This window comes from Microtus oregoni, unplaced genomic scaffold (genome assembly GCF_018167655.1).
Source record: "Microtus oregoni isolate MIOR12 unplaced genomic scaffold, Mior012 000062F_ref0000492, whole genome shotgun sequence".
NCBI classification, from domain to species: domain Eukaryota; kingdom Metazoa; phylum Chordata; class Mammalia; order Rodentia; family Cricetidae; genus Microtus; species Microtus oregoni.
Window position 1 is genome coordinate 500,663 of NW_024543872.1, and position 20,395 is coordinate 521,057.

A 20,395-nucleotide genomic window follows, 5' to 3' on the forward strand; every position below is an offset into this window, starting at 1 on the left:
AACAGTGTGCTTTTAAATTATAGATTATTTATATATAAAGTTAGTCCCATGACTGACAAAATGTCTGGATTTTTTAGCAACAGATGATAAGAATCCAGATATTCAGATTAGCAGAATGTTCCAGAAGCCACATGAGGCTGCTTACAGCTGCCCAAAATTCCCATTCCCTAGAGACACATACCCTCTTTGGCCCCAGCAGAAGGGCCACTAAACATTTCGTGTCTCTTCTATGGGCCGTGTTGGAAGGTGGTGTCTTAGGGTTACTTCTGTATGATGAAACACCATGACTGAAAGCAGCTTGGGGAAGGAAAGGGTTTATTCATTCTTAGTTCTGTTTAACAGTTCATCACCAAAAGCAGTGAGGGCAGGAACCTGGACGCAGGAGCTGATGCAGAGCCCATGAAAGGGTGCTACTGACTGGCTTGTTCAGCCTGTTTTTCTATAGAACCCAGGACTACCAGCCCAGGAATGGCCCCACCCACAATGGGTTGGGCCCTCCCCCTGTCTCTAAGAAATTGCTCTTCATCCTGGCCCACAGCTAGATGTTCTGGAGGCTCCCTCCTCTCAGGTGACTGTCACCTGTGTCAAGTTGAGCTAAACTTGTCAGCACAATGGGTTAAACACATACAAGATTCCCTATGCCCACTACCACGCAGACCTTGTTAAGGCAGAAGAAGCAAAAGGCAGAGTAACTGCAGCCACGTTGTGGCTTAGGTAACTAACTCCATCTGGGCTTGAGTTTTTATACCTAGTTAGGCTAGGGAAGACTTGAAGAAAGACATACAAAGCTTGCCCCCATGAACCCAAACATGCTTCACCAGGGGTGGGACATGAATCCAGCAGGCTTTGCGGCTACACATTTGGGAGCATGCTATTTCTTGGGCAGCTTGAAGATGCTGGCTTGCACCCTAGCTGCTGTGATCACCCAGGTGCCAGTGGGAAGCCTCACACAGTAGGTGTGTGTGTATGCGTGCCTGTGCGGACGCAGAGGCCAGGTCTAGGACCGCTCTGCTTTACCAGTCTCAGCCTGGAGCTAGGACGGCAGCTGGCAAGCCTCAGCAGTTGCTCTTTCCTGGCTGTGCCCGTGTGATGGGTGCTAGGATGCAAACACAAACACAAGGCCCTCACTGAGCCATCACCTCTAGTCCTGATTCTGTTTCGTTTTTGTGTTCTATATTTATTGTATGTGTTCGTTTATGCCACACGGAGTCCCAGGTACTTGTGAGCTGCCTGGTGTGGGCACCAGGAACCTCAGGTCTTCAAGAAGAACAGGAAGTATTCTTAATTGCTGTGTGGTCTCCAGCCCCAGCTCCAGGTTCTCTGAAAGATTTCCTCCACCTGGTCGTTCATGTATAAGCAATATAATGACAAGGTGAGAAGAGTCGCTACCAGTCACTCAAATTTGTGATGCCATTTTGTTCTCGGAAATACAAGATGCTCAGATCCTCTGGACTCTGAACAGAGATGAGGGGGCTAAATTTCGAAAGGGCTAGAAAGTTCATCCATAGCAATTTCTGAAAGTTAACACTGGATGCTTGATGCTGCTGCATGAACAGGTCGCACGTTAGGTGAGGAAGTCACACACAGAGAATGACCTGCCTTCAGGAACTGGAAGGGAGTCAGGTATGGTAGTTGTCTAGTCTGCATTTCCTTATTTCCTTAGGAGCTGCTTAGTTCAAACACACAGCTGACGGCTTTGGCACTTCTTCCTACTGTTAAGGGCTGAGACTCCTAATAGTCTTGACCCTGGGCTAGCGAGGAAAAGGCAGACGATACAGGGGCCTAGGAAAGGGCTTAGGTTTGGGGGAAATTTGGATTTTACCATTGGGATCTACAGTCCTTAACAGACAAGGTTGGTCAGTACAAAAAACTACAGGCTATTCCAAAACATCTAGTCCCTAGGAGGCCCGAGGCAGATGCTGAACTGGGCCTTCCGTCCTGTTTGATCTTTGTTGTCAGTACTTCAGCCCCAATGTATCTAGTATGTGAGATGCCGGATAGGAAAACTGAGGTTCAGTTCCTTGAGTTCCTTCATGTTCTAGGTAGAGGAAGTGTTAAGGGTTCTTGGGGAGTTGGGGGAGGAGGAGAAGTGAGAGAACAGCTGAGGAGAGTGGGGCTGAAGGGAAACCATCTGGAGCAGCGGTGGGGATTCTCCACAGCCCTGAGGCAGCGCAGAAGAGCAACGCGCATCTGCCTCCACACACTGAGCTAGTCAGGCAAAGGCACGCCACTCCATGGTTCACGTGCTCAGCGCATATGCCCCTGTGGAAAAGGCACCAAGGGACTATGGTGGCACAGGGGCCCTGCTTGCATCAGAGCGGGCTCGGTATTTTGCTGTATGTCTATCAAACACGTCGCCTCTTCACAGCCAGTGTTACCTTACGAGATCCCTTCCTTGTGGAGACTAGAATTCTGTGGGCAGAATTTCATCCTTTCCCCTACTGTTAGAAGCTTAATATTTCCTAAATTAGTACCTGCATTTTAAGAGATGTTAGGAAAGATTTCTTGTGGGGCTGTTGCACATATTAGGCAAGTGTTACATACCGAGTCATAGTCTCAATCTAGGGTACATTTCTAAAAGGAAAACTAGGAACTTAATGGAGCATAGTGAAGGCTCTGGCTGTTACTGCCGAGCTCCTGTCACATCTGGATCCAAAGGGGACTGGATCCATTTGAGCCCCCTTGTGGGGAACACCCCAACCCCACAACAGACTCATTGCTTATGCTGGTCTGTCTGCTGCATTCTCAGGTCAGGGACACTATGGAGGAACTTGTTCACTTTTCTTAAGTCACAGCATTTAACCCTCATGCATGGAGTGTCCACTCATCAAAGGGGAAACAGAGCACTTGGCCTTGCTCTTACGCTTTCTCCATGGGTGAGGTTGGGGTGCGGTGGGGTACGGGACTCTGCTCTTTGGCTCCAAAGCAGAACAGTGGAAGCTGCACAGAGTAGGGGAGGGGTCAGTACTCTTGGCGGGAAGCACTGAGAGGTTTGGAATCAAACAAAAAAAAAGCAAACCATGTTACCATGACATGCTGAGGTATCAGAGTGCCGAGAGCCATGTGCCCTCTTCTCTGGGTGTTAGGCTTTACTTAGTTCTGAGGTAATTTGCCACAGCTGGGGCCCATGCTGGGCGCCTCGGAGGGCTGTAGTAGTAGTTGATACATTCAGGGCACTAAGGGAAGTGAGAGACCAATCTAGAGTGAGCATGGGAGCCTGAGATAGGAAAGTACGGGGGCCCAGAAAATTCCACAGAGCCTGTCTCTGCCAAGACTGCAGGGCTGAAAGCTTTCTTCTCTCCCTCTGCATCCTGCTTTCTCTTGGGGAACCAGGTCAACCACTGAAGTCAGTGAGACACTTAGTGCCCTGCGGATGGTAGCAGAGAATCTGTAAGCAATACTTTACTGACCCTGTGTACTGCTCATGTGTGGCCTTTGCCTTCTCTCTAAAGATTATTGTTCATTGTTGGAAGATGGCACAAGCTGAGACTCGAAGCCATCTCTGAAAACTACTGTAGATGTCTTCCTTGCCTGAGTCTCTTGGTGACCGCCAGATAATAACAGTAACAAATAATAACAGGGAAATTTACTATTATGAAAGCTTGGCCTTAGCTTAGGCTTTCCCCACCTAGCTCTTACAATTTAAATTAACCTGTGTTAATCTGTTTTGCCACACGGCTTTTTACCTCTCCTCTGCTCAATGTATCTGACTTCTTCAGTGTCTCGCTGACATCTCTTGCAAGCCTAGATTCATCCTGAGTCCTCTCTCTGCTGGAAGTCCTGCCTATCCTCTCCTGCCAAGCTATTGGCCATTCAGCTCTTTATTAAACCAGTCATGGTGACACACATTCACTCTGTGTAAACAAATATTCAGCAACAACTGCTTACTCATTCCTTGCTGTTTCCTATGTGCACATGTATGAAACATGTTACGTTTGCTGTTCGCCTTTAGCCTGTCCTATTACAGTTATTGGGGTGGGAGGTATTTTCGATCCTCTAGAAAGTGCACCCTAGGTGAAGGTAGATGCAAGCACCAGGCCGTCCTGTTAAGGGACCTTTCATGTGAAGTCTAGGGGCTTAGATGGAGGGAGGAGAGCTACACCTGAGCAGAGTAGGAGGACACCTGTCAGAAACTCCCGCCGATTGCAGTGTGAAATTAAAGTCTGACTGCTCTTGGGAATAAATAAGCCTTGTGGATTCTGCCTGACTCCAGGGCATACTGGAAAGTTGCTACCTTCTTGCCAGCACCAGTGCCGATAAGTGCGCAGTGAAGATGAAGAATTTGAGCACAACAGCTGCGCTGTGCTGCAGCCGGAAGGGGAGCTCAGCATCTCGTTGGGAGGAGGGGCCGGTGTCTCCACTCTGGTGGATTGTCACTTGGCATTCTGGCTCAGAAATGGAAACACATCTCTCACAGACATGCGGGCCTCCAATCCCACCCGGGTCAGCTGTCCGTTAATGGTACCCAAAGCCGTCAGTCCCTGCAACAGAGCTTCTCTGAGTGTGCCCTTGACCATAAAAGGAAAGAACATTCAGGGCCCCTGTCAACCCAGGTGTAGATAACTAAAGGAAGAAACTGCAGGAAACCTAAAAAGAAGAAATGCCTGGGGTACGGATTATGAACAAGGACCAGCGTGTATTTCCTCCTCATTTTCTGTGGTCCCTCAGTGCAAGCTCGATGTGCAAGGCTCTGCTTACGCGGTTTTCAGACTCTGGAGAGGGGGCAGCGAGAGGAGGAGCAGTTGATGTCGTGAGAATGGGTCCAGCATGGGCAGAACAACCATGCCATCCCCTGTCTGGCTGTGCCTGTGAAACAGGAGGAAAACTCTCTGCAGAGAGAGCTGCCCTCTGTGGTTCCCCAACCTCCCTTTGCCCTTTAGGGTACCGTGCTATGACTGTTCAAGGCCCCCTTTTCTCTGTGCCTCTAAGCTTTGCTAGAGAATCTGCACACCCGTGCTCTGTGATGTGTCCTGCCCTGGCCTGGGCGGCCCTTCAGGAGTCCAGAGGACTCCCATCTCTGTCCTAGGGCTTGGATGTTTGTTAATGAAGGCCATCTGGACCAACAGTGCTCAGGTGACTGAGTGGCCACTTGCCCTTGTGATGCCCTCCTGGTTCCTGCTTCTCCAATAACAGCTTAAACTACTGAGAATGAATTGTTCCGTTGAGTTCAGGTATTTAAGGGGCAGTACGAGAAGAGCTCATGCTACCCAGTTTTCGAGCCTTTAGAAACAGTGTGTGCAGACGGGTGAGTTAGTGTGCTGCTGAGCCTACCAGGCATGCTTGGGAGTGTTCCATTTCTGCCACAGCTAACTTTAAAGAGCTGCTAACACCTGTGGGAACTTCCTGCAGCTCTTTTGCCTTGTTGATTTCTTTACTGTTTTGTCCCTAGTTTTCTCGGTAGAAAAGTTAGTGCCACCAGCTACCCAAGTCACCTAGTGTTAGGACTGTTAGGGACCCAGCAGGTGGACAGGGCAGAAGCTGAAGGGAGGGGAAATCAAAGCATTTTCTTCCCTGATCTTTTATGGGGAGGGGGAGAGGAGCGAGAACTGCCCAGCTGGAAGGCAAACACCCTGCCCTGTTTTCCAGAAGGCCCTGTAAACCGGCTTGGGCTTTTCCAGCCCTGGCCACCTGGAAATCTGTCCGCGGACAGAGGGTTTGACAAATAAGTAGGCTGCCCCAGTCCATGCCCTGTTGCCATGGCGCTGGAAGGAGAGTAGTTCCTCCTGCATGCTAAGCCCCAATTGCTACCACGCACACTCCAGCTCCTGCATCGGACTTTCAGACAGGTTCTAATAAGAGGATCGAAACCAGAGGCTGCCTACACAAGATCTCTTTGACTTTAATCTCCCACACAAGTCAAAAGAGCCCTGCCAATCATCCAGAATGGCAGCCAGTGTTCAGCAGAGGGCACTGGGCACAGGAGAGGTGGTGTCTATGCTTGGCCCACTGGCAGACTCTCTAGAACTGTGAAGGGGCAGCTGGCCCACACATGATCCCCTGCCAGGCACTTACACCAAGTGAAGAGGTCTTTCCTTTACCTTGTAGCGCTTTTTACATCCGGGAACTGGGCAGGCAAAAGGCTTTTCTTCTCCTCCATTCATGCACATGGAGCTGAGGATTGCTTCGGAGCTGATGGCACTCTCTGTGGTCCAGGACTCATCGCTGTCTGACTCCTCATAGTCCACCTCCTCCTCGTCATACTCGCTGCCTGTGGAGCAGAAGAAACGTGCAAGGGCTGTCAGAAGTTGTCTCCTCCCCACAATCTGCCTCAACTGCAGGACAGGAGGACCAGTGTAGCTGGATTTTTCTTTGGGCCGCCAGCTCACAAATAACCACATGAAGACGTATTACTAGTTAGGAAAGCTCAGCCTTAGCTTAGGCTTGTTTCTAACTAGTTCTTATAACTTAACCCACGTTATTTAATCTATGTTCTGCTGTGTGGCTTGTTATCTCTTCCTCCCATCCTGCTTCCTATCATGCATCTTGCTGGCAATTCTGCCTTTCTTTTTCCCAGAGTTCTCTCTGCCCAGAAGTCCTGCCTATACTACCTGCCTAGCTATTGGCCATTCAGCTTTTTATTATACTGATTTGAACACACCGCATATTCCATACTTGTGTTAATACAGATACGTAGATTACCTTTAAAGGTTTGTGTGTTTTCAAAATAAAAAGACCAGACACCAATGAAGACAAGTAGCCTAGGCGATCCAGCCTCTCAGAATGCCTCTGTTGCAGTTTCCTCAAAATTCTGCATCCAGAACAGCTTCAAAGCTGCTAACTGAGATGATCCAGCCTCACAGACTGCTCCAGCCAAGACTTCAGATAAGCCCTACACTTTCCCACCACATAGAGACTAAACAAAAAAGAATGCAGCTAGCTCTCCTAGGACTTGACCATTATCTCAGTTTTCTCAGGGTCCCCTAAAGATGCTGTTGCCCCCAGACAATAGGAAGAAGTCTAGAGAACATGAAGTCCACATTCCCAAGAAGTGGGGTGGTGGGTGTTTTCTTGGTCATTCTGTGGGTTATCGATGTTTCTTATGTTTAGGGGGGGTTAGTTGCAAGTTGTTACTGGACAGGATCAGAAAAAAAAAACTAAACAAAGGAGGTTGGATTCAAGGATCTCTTTCTGAAAAGAGGGTATACAGAAATGATAGGATAAAAGAGAAGATTATTGAAACTACTTTTAAACTAAAAAATGCAACTACTAGTCTTAAATATTTTACATTAGTATGGATTTTTGTATATTGATATAAATTTAAGGTTATTTTTGTTATACTGTATATATCTTTCTACTCTAACTTAAGGTATTGTACCTATGCAGCCCATTTAACAATCTAATGTAAATTTATAATTCTTGAAATGTATTATTACAAACTATTTAGGATAATTAAGAAATACAGGTTAAGGCGGGCGATGGTGGCACATGACTTTAATCCCAGCACTTGGGAGGCAGAGACAGGCTGATCTTTGTGAGTTTGAGGCCAGCCTGGTCTACAGAGCGAGTTCCAGGACAAGTTTCAAAATAACAAGAGAAATCCTGCCTTGAGAGATGCCCTATCATACAACAAAAGTATATGCTCAACTATGTTCATAGCAGCATTGTTTGTAATAGCCAGAACCTGGAAACAACCTAGATGCCCTTCAATGGAAGAATGGATGAAGAAAGTGTGGAATATATACATATTAGAGTACTACTCAGCAGTAAAAAACAAGGACTTCTTGAATTTTGCATACAAATGGATGGAAATAGAAAACACTCTCCTGAGTGAGGTAAGCCAGACCCAAAAAGAGGAACATGGGATGTACTCACTCATATTTGGTTTCTAGCCATAAATAAAGGACATTGAGCCTATAATTCGTGATCCTAGAGAAGCTAAATAAGAAGGAGAACCCAAAGAAAAACATATAGGCATCCTCCTGAATATTAACCTTCATCAGGCGATGAAATGAGACAGAGACAGAGACCCACATTGGAGCACCGGACAGAAATCTCAAGGTCCAAATCAGAAGCAGAAGGAGAGAGAGCATGAGCAAGGAACTCAGGACCGTGAGGGGTGCACCCACACACTGAGACAATGGGGATGTTCTATCGGGAACTCACCAAGGCCAGCTGGCCTGGGTCTGAAAAAGCCTGGGATAAAACCGGACTCGCTGAACATAGCGGACAATGAGGACTACTGAGAACTCAAGAACAATGGCAATGGGTTTTTGATCCTACTGCACGTACTGGCTTTGTGGGAGCCTAGGCAGTTTGGATGCTCACCTTACCAGACCTGGATGGAGGTGGGTGGTCCTTGGACTTCCCACAGGGCAGGGAACCCTGATTGCTCTTCAGGCTGACGAGGGAGGGGGACTTGATTGGGGGAGGGGGCGGGAAATGGGAGGCGGTGGCGGGGAGGAGGCAGAAATCTTTAATAAATTAATTAATTAATTAAAAAATAAATAAATAAACCATACATACATACAGGTTAGGTAGTTAGTCATCTAACAACCAAATTTGTGGCCATATTAGGTATGTTTTTGAAGTCAAACAGATATATTTTATACATATATATATATATACATACATACAGATGGTCTTCAAATACTTCAGAGATTTATAGATTAAAGCATTTAAAGTGTTTTAATAATATAAGGTTTTTCATGACAGTGAGACATATCTGCTTCTGGCATCACCAATCTACTTCAAAAAAAGATGATGGGCATCTAAGAGAAGCTGCCCTTGCCTCAACTGCTGACAGTATGCTGTCCAAATTGGACAAGCAGGACACAAAAGAAGGTTACTGCCAAACTTTGCCAAGACAAGATTGGACAGTCCTTCAAAAATTCCTGCTTTACACAAATGTCTGTCAGATAGTCTAGGCCTATAGACTGAACATGGATGCCCCAATGTTACAGAGGAAACTTTGGTAACTGTCCAGGCAGCCAGATGTCTCTGTCATTTCTATACTTTTGGAAGTTATTTGCTTTGTACTTCCTGTTTACTCATGTAATATTTTATCTTTCTTGGACCTCTGGTGGTGTTGAAGAATAAATAATTATAGTTTTACAGTTTACTTATTTGCCAAATTCATAAAAGAAACTCACAAAAGAGGTATAAAGTGTATAAAGTTGAGAGACATAAGTGATTAAATTGTTTAAGAAAATGTTTTGAGGGCTGGAGAGATGGCTCAACGGTTAAGAGCACTGGCTGTTCTTCCAGAGGATCCAGGTTCGATTCCCAGCACCCACCATAGCAGCTCACAACTGCCTGTAGCTTTAGCTCCCTGGGAGCTGACACCTTTACACCAATGCACATAAAATGAAGTTAAAATAAATTATTTTTAAAAACTACAACAAAACACTTCATATTAAGTAAAGAAGTTAATTGGTGGTTGTAGTAATATTTCATTTGTATAAAAAAAAGAAAATGTTTTGAAGTCTAAAATATTTTGAGTTGGTAATACAAGTTAGGAGAGAAAGTGAATTAGGTACAAAACTTTGGACTCACCAAGATAGGATAGATAATGGAGCATTGTTTCTGAATTTGTAAAAGCAAACAGACTGGACATTATGAATGTAATTCTTACTTGATAATTGTTCTTATTGTATATAGTCTTACTGTGTTAGAGTTAAAACCCCCTTTTTATTTAGACAGAAATGGAGAAATGTTATGGGATATTTTCATTGCACTCTGACACTCTAGAGACTGCCAATAAAGTTTACCTTGATATTGGCAGAGCTAGCTACTAGCTGACTAAAATTAGCCATGGGGGGTTTGAGAGGACCCAACACATATAGAAAGACACAGGAAATAGTAGGGAGGAGCATAGAAAGTTCCTTGGCCCTTTGAGATTGAGGAAGGAGACACTAGTCACTTCACAGGTCCCAGCACAGATAGTCAACAATGACAAACCCTTCTCAGTAATATACACACCTGATCCTGACATGCTGAAGGGTAGAACTCCATCCCTTGGTTTTCTGTTTTCCTAGTCTAGAAAATTGAACAGCTCTGGGAGGGAACTGAGCTTCATGCATTTTAGGGATCTGCCCTTAAGAGGGGGCACATGTTGGATCTTTAGCCTGTAAAGGCTGTTATAGACCTGCCCTTAAGAGGGGACACACGCATAGAGGCTATTATGGAACTGACGGGTGGAGGCCCCAAGCCGGGGAGCAAGGAGGGCAGAAATGCCAAGAGTTCCAAGGTGCAGCTCTGGCTTCTGGTAGAGAACACATTCCTTTCTCACCTATCTCGCCTGCCTTCTGAATACACATTTCCCAGCAGACCTGACTTGTTGAATGGCCACTCAGAATGAAGATGGATCCTTTTATTTTCCTAAAGATGAAGGAGACCTTGCCTGGAACTGAATTCAGAAGTGGATTTTCTGGCTTCAGGACAGCCGGGACGGAGAACCACTTCAACAGTGCCCCATTCTACCCTTCTAATGAGGGAGGCCCAAAGCCACTGACTTTTCACTTCTGCACAATACAACCCCGAAGGACATAATTCTACAGATCATAAACAGTGTAAAATAATATGTTGACAAGTCCTAATGCATTTACAAGCCCCGTGGAATAAATAGGAATTATAGCACAACATTAATAAGAATTATATAGTAGCAATTACAGTTGTGCAATTCATCCCCCAGGTGTGAAGCTAAATTGCACCAGGGGCTTGCCTAGGAGCTTCATAGGCTCACTCTGCGACATCAATTATTTCAACACCAAATATTGGCACTTTTATTGGGTTTCATTTTAATAGGCATTAATAAGACTGTTTGAAGAGCAGCCGAGCCAGCAGCCGAGGACGCCATCATCTGAGGCGGAAAGTTGAAAGGGTCCGGGAAGGAGGGGACTTCTCGTTTATTGAGTGCCTACTATGTTTCACGTGAGCTCCATGCTTTATCTCATGTAATCCTGGGAGGAAGCTGAGCCCTGTGGAGTTCCTGTGAGTCTGTGTCTCTATTCGCTATGAAGGGTGCCACAGTCCCTTCAGCGTTTCCTAAGGCCTACAGCTCCCCAGCTCCCTTCAGGTCCGCGTTTGCTGGCTCTTCATCGCTTATTCAGGTACAAGACAGTCTTTCTCTTGGGGTGCCTGCTAGCAGCTCTGGTAGAGTATGCGGTGGTAGAGGGTAAGGTGCAGAGGAAATAGATTTTACTAGAATGAGGCTTGGGAATTAAAAGTGGGTTTTAGTTAGTCCCACTATACTTGATGATAACACCCACCCACCAGCACCTAAAAGAAAAGAGCGAGCTTAGAAATGCTTGCCCCAGATGACTGGGGCATCACCCGGCCACTTTCCCAGTCTGTCCTGAGCAAATCTCTAAGGCTGTTTCTTTTTTTTACATTTTTTCCCTACGGCTATTTCTAACCGGGCATTGCATAAAAGGCCACATGCGGGTGTCCGTTAAACTGCTGGTCAGAGAGCTGTAAATGTGATCTGGAAAGGCAGGACTTCAGAAAATAAAAATGACTAATTTGCCCATCTAATTGGGCTAATTTGTTCACCTGAACACCAAGAAGCACTCAGCATTTACAACTTGGGGGAGGAGGTGGGGAAGCCCCTTAACGAAGCCCAGTAGAAGATAAAACTTTCAAACTAAACTGGATCAAAAGGAACCGGACCTTGAGAGGGGTGGGATGAGAGGCGCTGGAAACCACATGGGCCACAGACAGAGCAGACAGGCAGGGCTGTCATGACATAGGATACTTCCCTGTCAAAGGCGGAGTGACGAACTAAGCGGCACTGCAGGCCCGGACTGGGCAGACGGATGTAGAACCCTAGCCACTGCTGCCCCACAGCGACCTAAGGGGACAGCACAATACTCATCATCTTGTCTGGGACAAGAGAGTGATGTATAAGATGGACCTGTTTGTATTCAGTTAGTTTCTAGACTCAACAGTCGTCAGAGTGGGGTACGCTTGTTGGCTTTTGTTAGCTGAGGGACAAGCTACTTGGCTTTGATTTTCCACGAAAGTGGTACATATTTCTTCTCTGCAGCTTGAAGATTAGAACTAACGTCAGCAGCACACCCAGCCCAGGAGGGCTTACAGGTAGTAAATGGATGGCAATGTAAAACAAATCACTCACATATAACATATAATGCTTTTAGAAAAGCCAGCTCAGAGGCTGGGCATGGTGGCTCATGCCTTCAATCCCAGCACTCAGGAGGCAGAGGTTGATGGATCTCTGTGAGTTCGAGGCCAGCCTGATCTACATGGTGAGTGCCAAGCATCCAGGGCTACACCGTGAGACCCAGTCTCAAAAACCAAACAAAACAAGACGAAACAAGTCAGTTCAGGAACAAGCAAAAGGAGGAAGGGGAGAGGGGCATGGGGTAATGTGCTCTAAGTATATTACACACTCGATGAACATGGCCTCCCATCATCGTCTACCACATAAACAAAGGAAGGTCAGGAGGCAGCCCACAGGAAGCCAGGCCTTGCCAGCCTTGACTCAGCAGTGGCAGGGGACAGTGTTTGCTACTCCCATCTCCGGTGCAGCCTGGGTCCAGGCTGTGGGGCCAGGCTGAAGTCATGTGAGCCCAGGCAAGCGCCACTTCTTTGAACTTGAGGGTCTTAGACAAGAGTTCAGCAGTGACCATGATGGCGATTAATGCTGCCACAAGAAACATAACGTAACCTGCTACGTTGCACAGAAAACAAAGCAGCTCTGATCTACTTGGGTTGAATTTTCCACCCTTCTATCCCCCAGTTTCACAATCCACACCACAGGGGCCCAGGATAGGCAGGGCAGGAGTTGGGAGAGAGAACGAGGGCTTCTGGGCCTTGGTTGGGAGTTGGAGGGAGAGAACGAGGGCTTCTGGGCCGCGGTTGCTCCTGCAGCATTTCCAGTTAGGGAGATAGGAGAGCTAGTAGAGAGGGCGCTGGGCTAGCAGTCATATTCCACAGGACAGCCCAGAAACTCCCACAGGCACTCAGCAAAGGTTTTCTAAGACATCGGTTATGTGAATCCCATGAAAAATGTCAAGGTGGTCCCCCATGCCACACACCTGTCCACAGCCGCCATCCGGGCAGACCCTTGTCACTGTGCACAAGCCCAGTTGTTTCTGCCATTTGTGCTCATGGGCCAGCGAGGGCCATTTCTAATCTTGTCCTTTCTCCTCCACTCTCAGGTCTTGCTTCCCTTTGCGGAGCCCTTTATCACCATAGAAAGCCCCAGTCATCCTCTGTAGTTCTAAACATAATAGTGACATCTGGACAAAAATAAGCCAGCCTTTCCAGATACCCGATGTGCCACGGTTTTACAGTGCAGGTCATGAATATTCACGCAGCAGTGGTAACTGCGGTATCAGCAAATTCAGACCCTGCTGGGTGTCAGGTTCCAGCAAACATATCAGCAGGACACCCCGCTGCCCACCATGGGTCTACCACTAATTAGTTCATCAGCAACAACCCACTTCATTGTAGGTGAAGCAACACTCGACTCCAGCTGGGGAGGATGACGAGGAACACCAGTGCCTCCTCTGGGACCATGCGCTGCTCCTGGAAAATCTCACCTCCTTGCTCCCAGGTTCAGCTCATTATGGGATGTCACTTCCCCTCCCTAGCAACCATCCTGTTTTGACCCCTCTTAGAGCTCAGGTAACAGGTTTTTGTGGAGATGTCTGGCTTGTCATGTGTTGAGATCTAAAGGGTTACAGGCAGTTGTGAGCTTTCCAGTGTGGGCGCTAGGAATAGAACTCAGGTCCTCTGCAAGGGCAGTATGTATCCGTAACCAGGAAACCATCCCTGTAGCCCCAACCTCCACTCCTGACCCCCATACAATTTTTACAAAAACAACAAAACCAAAAAACTTCACTTGCCAACTTCTTTTTTTTTTTTTTTTTTTTTTTTTTTTTGGTTTTTCGAGACAGGGTTTCTCTGTGACTTTGGAGCCTGTCCTGGAACTAGCTCTGTAGACCAGGCTGGTCTCGAACTCACAGAGATCCGCCTGCCTCTGCCTCCCGAGTGCTGGGATTAAAGGCGTGCGCCACTTATAACAGAAACACCCAACACCTTATTTCACATCATTGTTGCCCGAATTTTTAATATGAAAATGGCTGTTTTTTTTTAAGTTTGTTTTTGCTTTTTGTTGTTATTTGTTTGAGATAAGATATTACTAGGTAGTGCAGGCTGGCTTTGAGCTTGGGATCCTCTTGCCTTCATTCCCTGGGTGCTGGTAGTATAGGCTTGTACTATCACACTCAGGCAAGGACTGTTTTTGTGTTTGCTCATTTGGTTAAAGATTTATTTTTATTGTTAATTATGTGTGTGAGTGTGTCTGTACGTGGATGCAAGCCCATGAGTGTGACATCGAGTCGGAGTGGCCCTCCTGTTGTGTTCTCGGACCTGAATCTGGGTCCTCCGCCAGGACAGGATGGACTCCTCAGTCAGTCCGACTGAGTCATCTTTCCAGCCCCAGGCATTTCGTTCTGTGACAGAGCCTCACTGTGTGGCCCTGGCTGGCTGTAGAGCAGACTGGGTTTGAAAGTGACTCTCAGAGCTGGGGTCACAGGCACACACTACCACACTCAGCAAGAACTTTCAAAAAAAAAAAGAAGAAGAAGAAAATTTAAGCACTATTTGCACTTGCTTATATTAATTGCTAAATGTTTCTGCCTATAAATCTACTTAACAAATATTTCTAAATATTCAAACAGTATCAAATAACAGCCAAAATGTAAGTTCTAAAATAAGATATTCATGTTTAAAAGCTGATGGCAGTCAAATTCTACACATTTCAACAAATTATATCCACCTTCCTGTTTTAGTAGTTTTAAGCTTCAGAGTATTTTAAAGGAACTGGAGAGCTGGCTCAGTGGTTAGAAGCACTGGTTGCTCTTGCTGAGAACCAAAGTTCAATTCCCAGCACCCACATGGCAAATTCCAGGGGTTCTGGTGCCCCCTTCCGGCCTCTGCAAGCACTGCATCCAAGAGCTTCAGGAACAAAACACCTCTACGTGCAAAATAAAAATTTAGAAAATAACCATTTATTTAAAAACAATAAATAAAATGTTTTTAAACAGTCAAATCAAACGAACGATCACAATGCCTATAAAACGTCCGCATAACAAGCCAGTTCCCCAAATCTTGACTTGTATTTCATCATTTCTATGCTTAGCTGTGGCCACCCCGGGGTTGGACGGACCTGCGAGACCCAAGAGAAGGGAGCCTGGTGGTGGTGACTCCTCAATTCTTCTGGTACAGGAGATTGAAGGGGAAGGATGCTGAGTTTGAGGGCTAGTCTGAGACTGTGCCAAATAAATCAATCCAAAAGAAGCTATGTAAAATGATTTTAGAGGTGGTGGGGGGAGAGCAAAGGCGGAGTACTGATCTTGTGCCAGAAGAACATGGAGGCTCAATTGGTCAGGGCAGCTGGAAAACAATGACTCTAAAGGAAATCGGCTCACTCCCTGGTTTGAGCCCTTGAAAGCATGCCTATCAAAGTCTGCTTACTTCATAACAATTTTTATTTATTTTTGAGACAGGTTCTTACTATGTAGCTCAGCTTTGCCTTGTACATGTGATCCTCCTGCCTTAGCCTCCTGAGTGATGAGATCACAGGTGTGTACAACCGTATCTGGTTAGATTCTCTTCACATTATTTCAAACAGGCTCACAGAAGCAGAATGACCTATGCAGGTCACAAGGCTCCTCTGTGGCAGAACAAGGTCTATGTTCGACTCCTGAGCACGTGTGCCAAACCACTATCCCACACTGCTTCCCACAATTCAACGCAAACTCTCCAGCAGAGCTGGAAACTCATCACCAGCACCCACCCACCTCCCTCTCTGGGCTTTGTTGTTCTCCATAATCCACTTCTCTGAGCATGCTCCACTCTCATTCTAACCCTGACCATCTATTCCCTTCCAGGCCAGACTTTGGTGGCTTCTGTCCTGGGGTTTGGCTTCAGCCACACCTGGCCATCTCTTTGTGTCCCCCAGGTTGCTGACCCCTTTCTCAAGGTTCTCTGTCTTCTTTCTGGACACTCTCTTTTTTCAGATGTTAGGCCTCCAAGACTACCTTCAGTTGTGTGTGCAGTATGTGTGCCTGTGTGTGAATGTGGAGGTTGAGTGTGTCCCTCTATTGCTGCCCGCCGTATTCCTTCTTTCAAGTCAGGGTTTCTCATTGAACCTGAAACACGCTGCTCTGGCTAGGCTGGCCGGCCATTGAGCCACCAGGATCTACCCACCTCTGTTCTCGGTGCTGAGGTTACAGGCATGGACAGCCATGTTCATCTTTGTATGTGAGGGCTGGGGACCCAAACTCTGCATGCTTGAAGAATGCACGCTTGTCTCACTGGTTCGTCTTTCTCAGGTCCTATTCTCCCCCCCCCCCCCGTGTGTGTGTGTGTGTGTGTGTGTGTGTGTGTGTATATATATATATATATATAATCATTTCTTTGTTGTTTTCTGTAGCATTGGGCATGTACGTGTTGGGCAAGTGCCCTCTCTCTGAGCTGCTCTCTTACCTTTTGCTTCTGAGTTTGTATCCTATTACTCCGGTGTGTGTAGAGGTGGGTGTGCACTTGCCTTAGCACGTGTACTGCAGCACATATGTGGAGGTCCATTTGCTCTTTTCACCTTTTTGAGACACTCTCTTTCTTGCCTTTGCTGCCCTACCCCGTGTGAGCTTCTAGGTGGCTCTCTTGTCTCTGTCTCCGAGAGCCACAGGAGTCCTGGAGTGATCTGTGTACCAACACACTCAGATTTGTGCTTCTGTGGGCTCCGGGACCCGAACCTGAGTCGTCGGACCTGTACAGCCAGCACTTTTACTTGCTAAGCCATCTCATTGGCCTAGCCCTCACTTTAATTTTTTAAATCTCCAATTTTCCCCCTCTGAGGGCTTTATTCTAAAATTGTCTATGGAGAGGTTAATTTCCATTCCTGCATATTTTAATTTCTTTGGACTTTGCCAGTGGTCTGAATGAGAACAGCTCATGCGTTTGAAGGCTTATGTACCAGACCAGTTACTGGAACTGTCTGGGGAGGACTCCGAGTATTGGCCTTATTGGGACAAATGTGGCCTTGCTGAAGTAGGGTGGCCTTGCTGGAGGTGGTAAGTCACTGGGAGTCAGCCGGCTTTGATGTTTCAAAAGCCCACATCAAGCCCAGGCTCTCTCTGCCTGCTGTCTGCAGATCAGGATGTAAAACTCTTGACTACTGTTCCAGTGCTATGGCTACTTGCTTCTCACCAAGATGGACCAACTCTCTACAACTCATGGCTATTAGTGGTCACTTTTATGCAGATCTACAAAGAGAAATTTAAAATGTTCAGTTTGAGGAGAAAAAGAATAAAGAAAATGTAATGCTGGAGCCAAGTCCTGTCTGCAAGAAGATAAAATGTTTAAAGAAGGCCTGATTCAAAATGGAATAAAGTGAACGTTGACTTCAGAGTAAGACCCCACTCAGCTAAGCTTTCAACTTTTGAAAAATAATTAAAGGGAAGTTTAAGCAGCAAAGGAAGCCATCAACAGTGGAAAGTTTATGTAAATGTAATTCAAGGAGGAGGCTGGGTTCCAGCCCAACATGCAGAGGAACTTGTCAGCTTCAGCTACGTGGTTTTGGATTTAGTCAAGAAGAATACAGGGTTGTATAATCTTCCTTTATGGTTAAGGAAGCCACTGAGGCCAGGGGTTTGGCAGGGAGTCCTTGCATGGAGTCCTGGAAAGGTCATTTCGTGAAGCTGTGAAATGAAGCTTGGTTTGCACTGGAGACCCTAAAGTGCTGCAGATTCCAGAGTCATAGGATATCTGCCAGGGAAAGATGCAGACTGGGCATTGCCTGCACACAGGAGCCACTGTCCTGTAGGTACAACCTCTGTCCCCAGTGTCCCCTTAGAGAGTAACTTCATCTTTATATCCACTACATAACTACTTGGCTGAATTCTTAGGGTGCTCAGAAGGGCTTGCATACAGCAGACAACAATAGGTGTAATATACAAATAAATGAGAGGCAGAGGTAATGGACAAAAGTCAGACCTTCGGACACTGGGCCATGGCTTTAAAATATGTAATGCTGCTCTGTGGGGGGAAAGTAACACAAGTCCAAGGCCCAAGCAAGGAAGACCCAGGGAAGACATACAGGCATCTGAGTTGCAGCTTCTGAGTGGCAGTTGGGACAGAGAGGTTCAGTTCCCTGAGACATTCCATGGTGCCAGTTTTGGCAAAGGAAAAAAAAAATCATGAATTCGTAAGATGGTTGAGCAGTAGCTCTTCCTACAAGTCACACGAGTCTCTCCACAGCTGCCTGGTCTGCGAGGGGAGCACAGTGCCACCTGGGATGTTGTCCTAAGAGCCAAGGCTGCTGGAAGGATCTAGAAACTTCATCTTCATCCTCCACAGCAGAGTGGGAAGGATGGCTGTTACCAAAGTCCAGGGCCCCAGGCTTGATCAGAGGTCAAGATCGAGGTTATTCATCTCCACACCTGAGAATGAGAAACTGACGCGGAAGCAGTCTCCCAATGCAACAGGAAGATAATCAGTGGACAAGGGTTATGCTCTCAGAAAAATATGAAAACAACAAAATGCCTAAGCAGGCCTCTCACTTAGGACTCAAACTGGTTCTGGTCGCAAGCTTTATTTATTAAAATACAATTGAAATGCCCCTATATTTCCCTTTTTTTGTCTAAAATAAAAAAGAAGGCTATAACTAAGAAAACTATATACAATAAGTACAGCGACTATACATAATATATACAGGCAATAAATACATCAACAATGTCTAGACCATTTGCACTGGACAAATTCAGAAAACATACTCCATATCTATCCTATCTTGATGAGTCCAATGTCGTATACCTAATTTACTTTCTATTATAACTTACTTTCTACATCTGATAAACTATAACTATCTTATCTTCAACTCCCTCAGAGACCCAAGAAGGAAATAATACTGAGTAAGCAGGAAGTGCGAGCAAGCAACTTCCAAAAAAATGCGAGTAATGACAAAAAAAGCTGGCTGCCTGGACAGTCACCCAAACTTTCTCTACAACATTGGGGCATCCATCTTTGACCTATAGGCCTAGCATATCCAAAAGACTTTTCTGTGAAGCAGGATATTTTGTGTTTTGCTTGTCTAATTAGGACAGCATACTGCCAGCTGTTGAGGCAGGGGCATTTTCTTACCCAGTGGCTTACTTTTGCCACAAAGAAAGTAAACTCCCTGTGGAGTTTCTTCAGTGCTCTGAAGTAGATTTGTGCTGCCAGGAGGCTGGAGTGTGGCTTCTGTCCCCAGTAGGATTCTCCCTCCCGCAAAGCCCAGCCCAGTTTCCCCCAGTGTAGTACATGCGGTCACTTCTGAGTTCTCCATCCTGAGTCAGGAGAAAGGAAATACAAAGAAATACTGTCTCCTTTATCCCTCCCACATGTGATGTTCTGTCCCATGTCTAAAAATTCCATGCTGTTTTAAGAAAAGCTGGGTTATAAGTAATTACATCACCTTGCCTATCTATGACTAGCCATCAGAGACGCCACTAATTCACTGTGTGGCATGTTGTTGTGACTTTTCTCCTTGGTTTTCCAGCTGCTACTAAAGACATAGAGAAGCTATATGAAGGTTCCTGAGTCATGACCCACTCAAGCAATATTAAGTGACAGGTTGTGGCTCAGAAATAAATTTAGAAGAGCATGACTGACATGGAAGGACAGAAATATATTTATTCAGGAACTTGCTGCAGGGTATGTGAGTGTGTGTCTTAATGCAGAATATAGTTTCTTACATGAACATTCAAAACCTTGAAACCATTTTTGACCATCAGCACCTCAGTTCAATATTCAGAGAATATCACCAGACACTTGTTATGAATTTAAGGCTAGCAAAGAAAGGAAAGGCACTTTTGGGTGACCAGGACACTGGAGGGATCATATCCAGCACACTAGGAAAGTGAGCTGCTGCCAATACGACTCCCCAGCTTTAGGAAGAAGGAGACTGGAGCCTCACGGAGGCCAATCGCCATTTGGACCCTGGCCCTTCGCGCTCCTCACCAGGCTCTCGGGTGTCTTTGTCTGCCTTTGGCTCAGTCTGGTTTTGTTCTCTAGGAACGTTGGTAACCAATGGTCACACAGAACTGTTCTCTTCATTAAGAATGGCCACACAACCAGGCATGGTGACACAGGCCTATAACCCCAGCTACTCTGGAGACCGAGACAGGAAGATCACAGGTTCAAGGCCTGCCTGGGCAACTTAGTGAGACCATGTCATAAAAACAAAAGCAAGAGCTGGAAAGATGGTTCAGCAGTTCAGATCATTTACTGTTCTTTCAAGGACTTGAATTTCATTCCCAGAATCCACGATGGGTGGCTCACAACTGCCTGTAAGTCCAACTGCAGGGATATATGATGCCTCTGGTATCTGCAGACGTATGCACTCATGAGCACATACCCTTCTCCAACCAACATACAATTAAAAACA

The 20,395-nt window shown here is 46.2% G+C and overlaps 1 protein-coding gene across 3 annotated transcripts in view; it reads right to left on the reverse strand.

Moving 5' to 3' along the window:
• The window catches only part of Jazf1 (JAZF zinc finger 1), a 301,532-nt gene that overhangs the window by 2,753 nt on the left and 278,384 nt on the right, over positions 1–20,395 (reverse strand). For all 3 annotated transcript variants that reach the window (XM_041640365.1, XM_041640366.1, XM_041640367.1), the window contains exon 4: positions 6,039–6,208. In XM_041640365.1, coding sequence (XP_041496299.1) covers positions 6,039–6,208 — 170 coding nt within the window. The remainder of the gene's footprint in view (positions 1–6,038; positions 6,209–20,395) is intronic.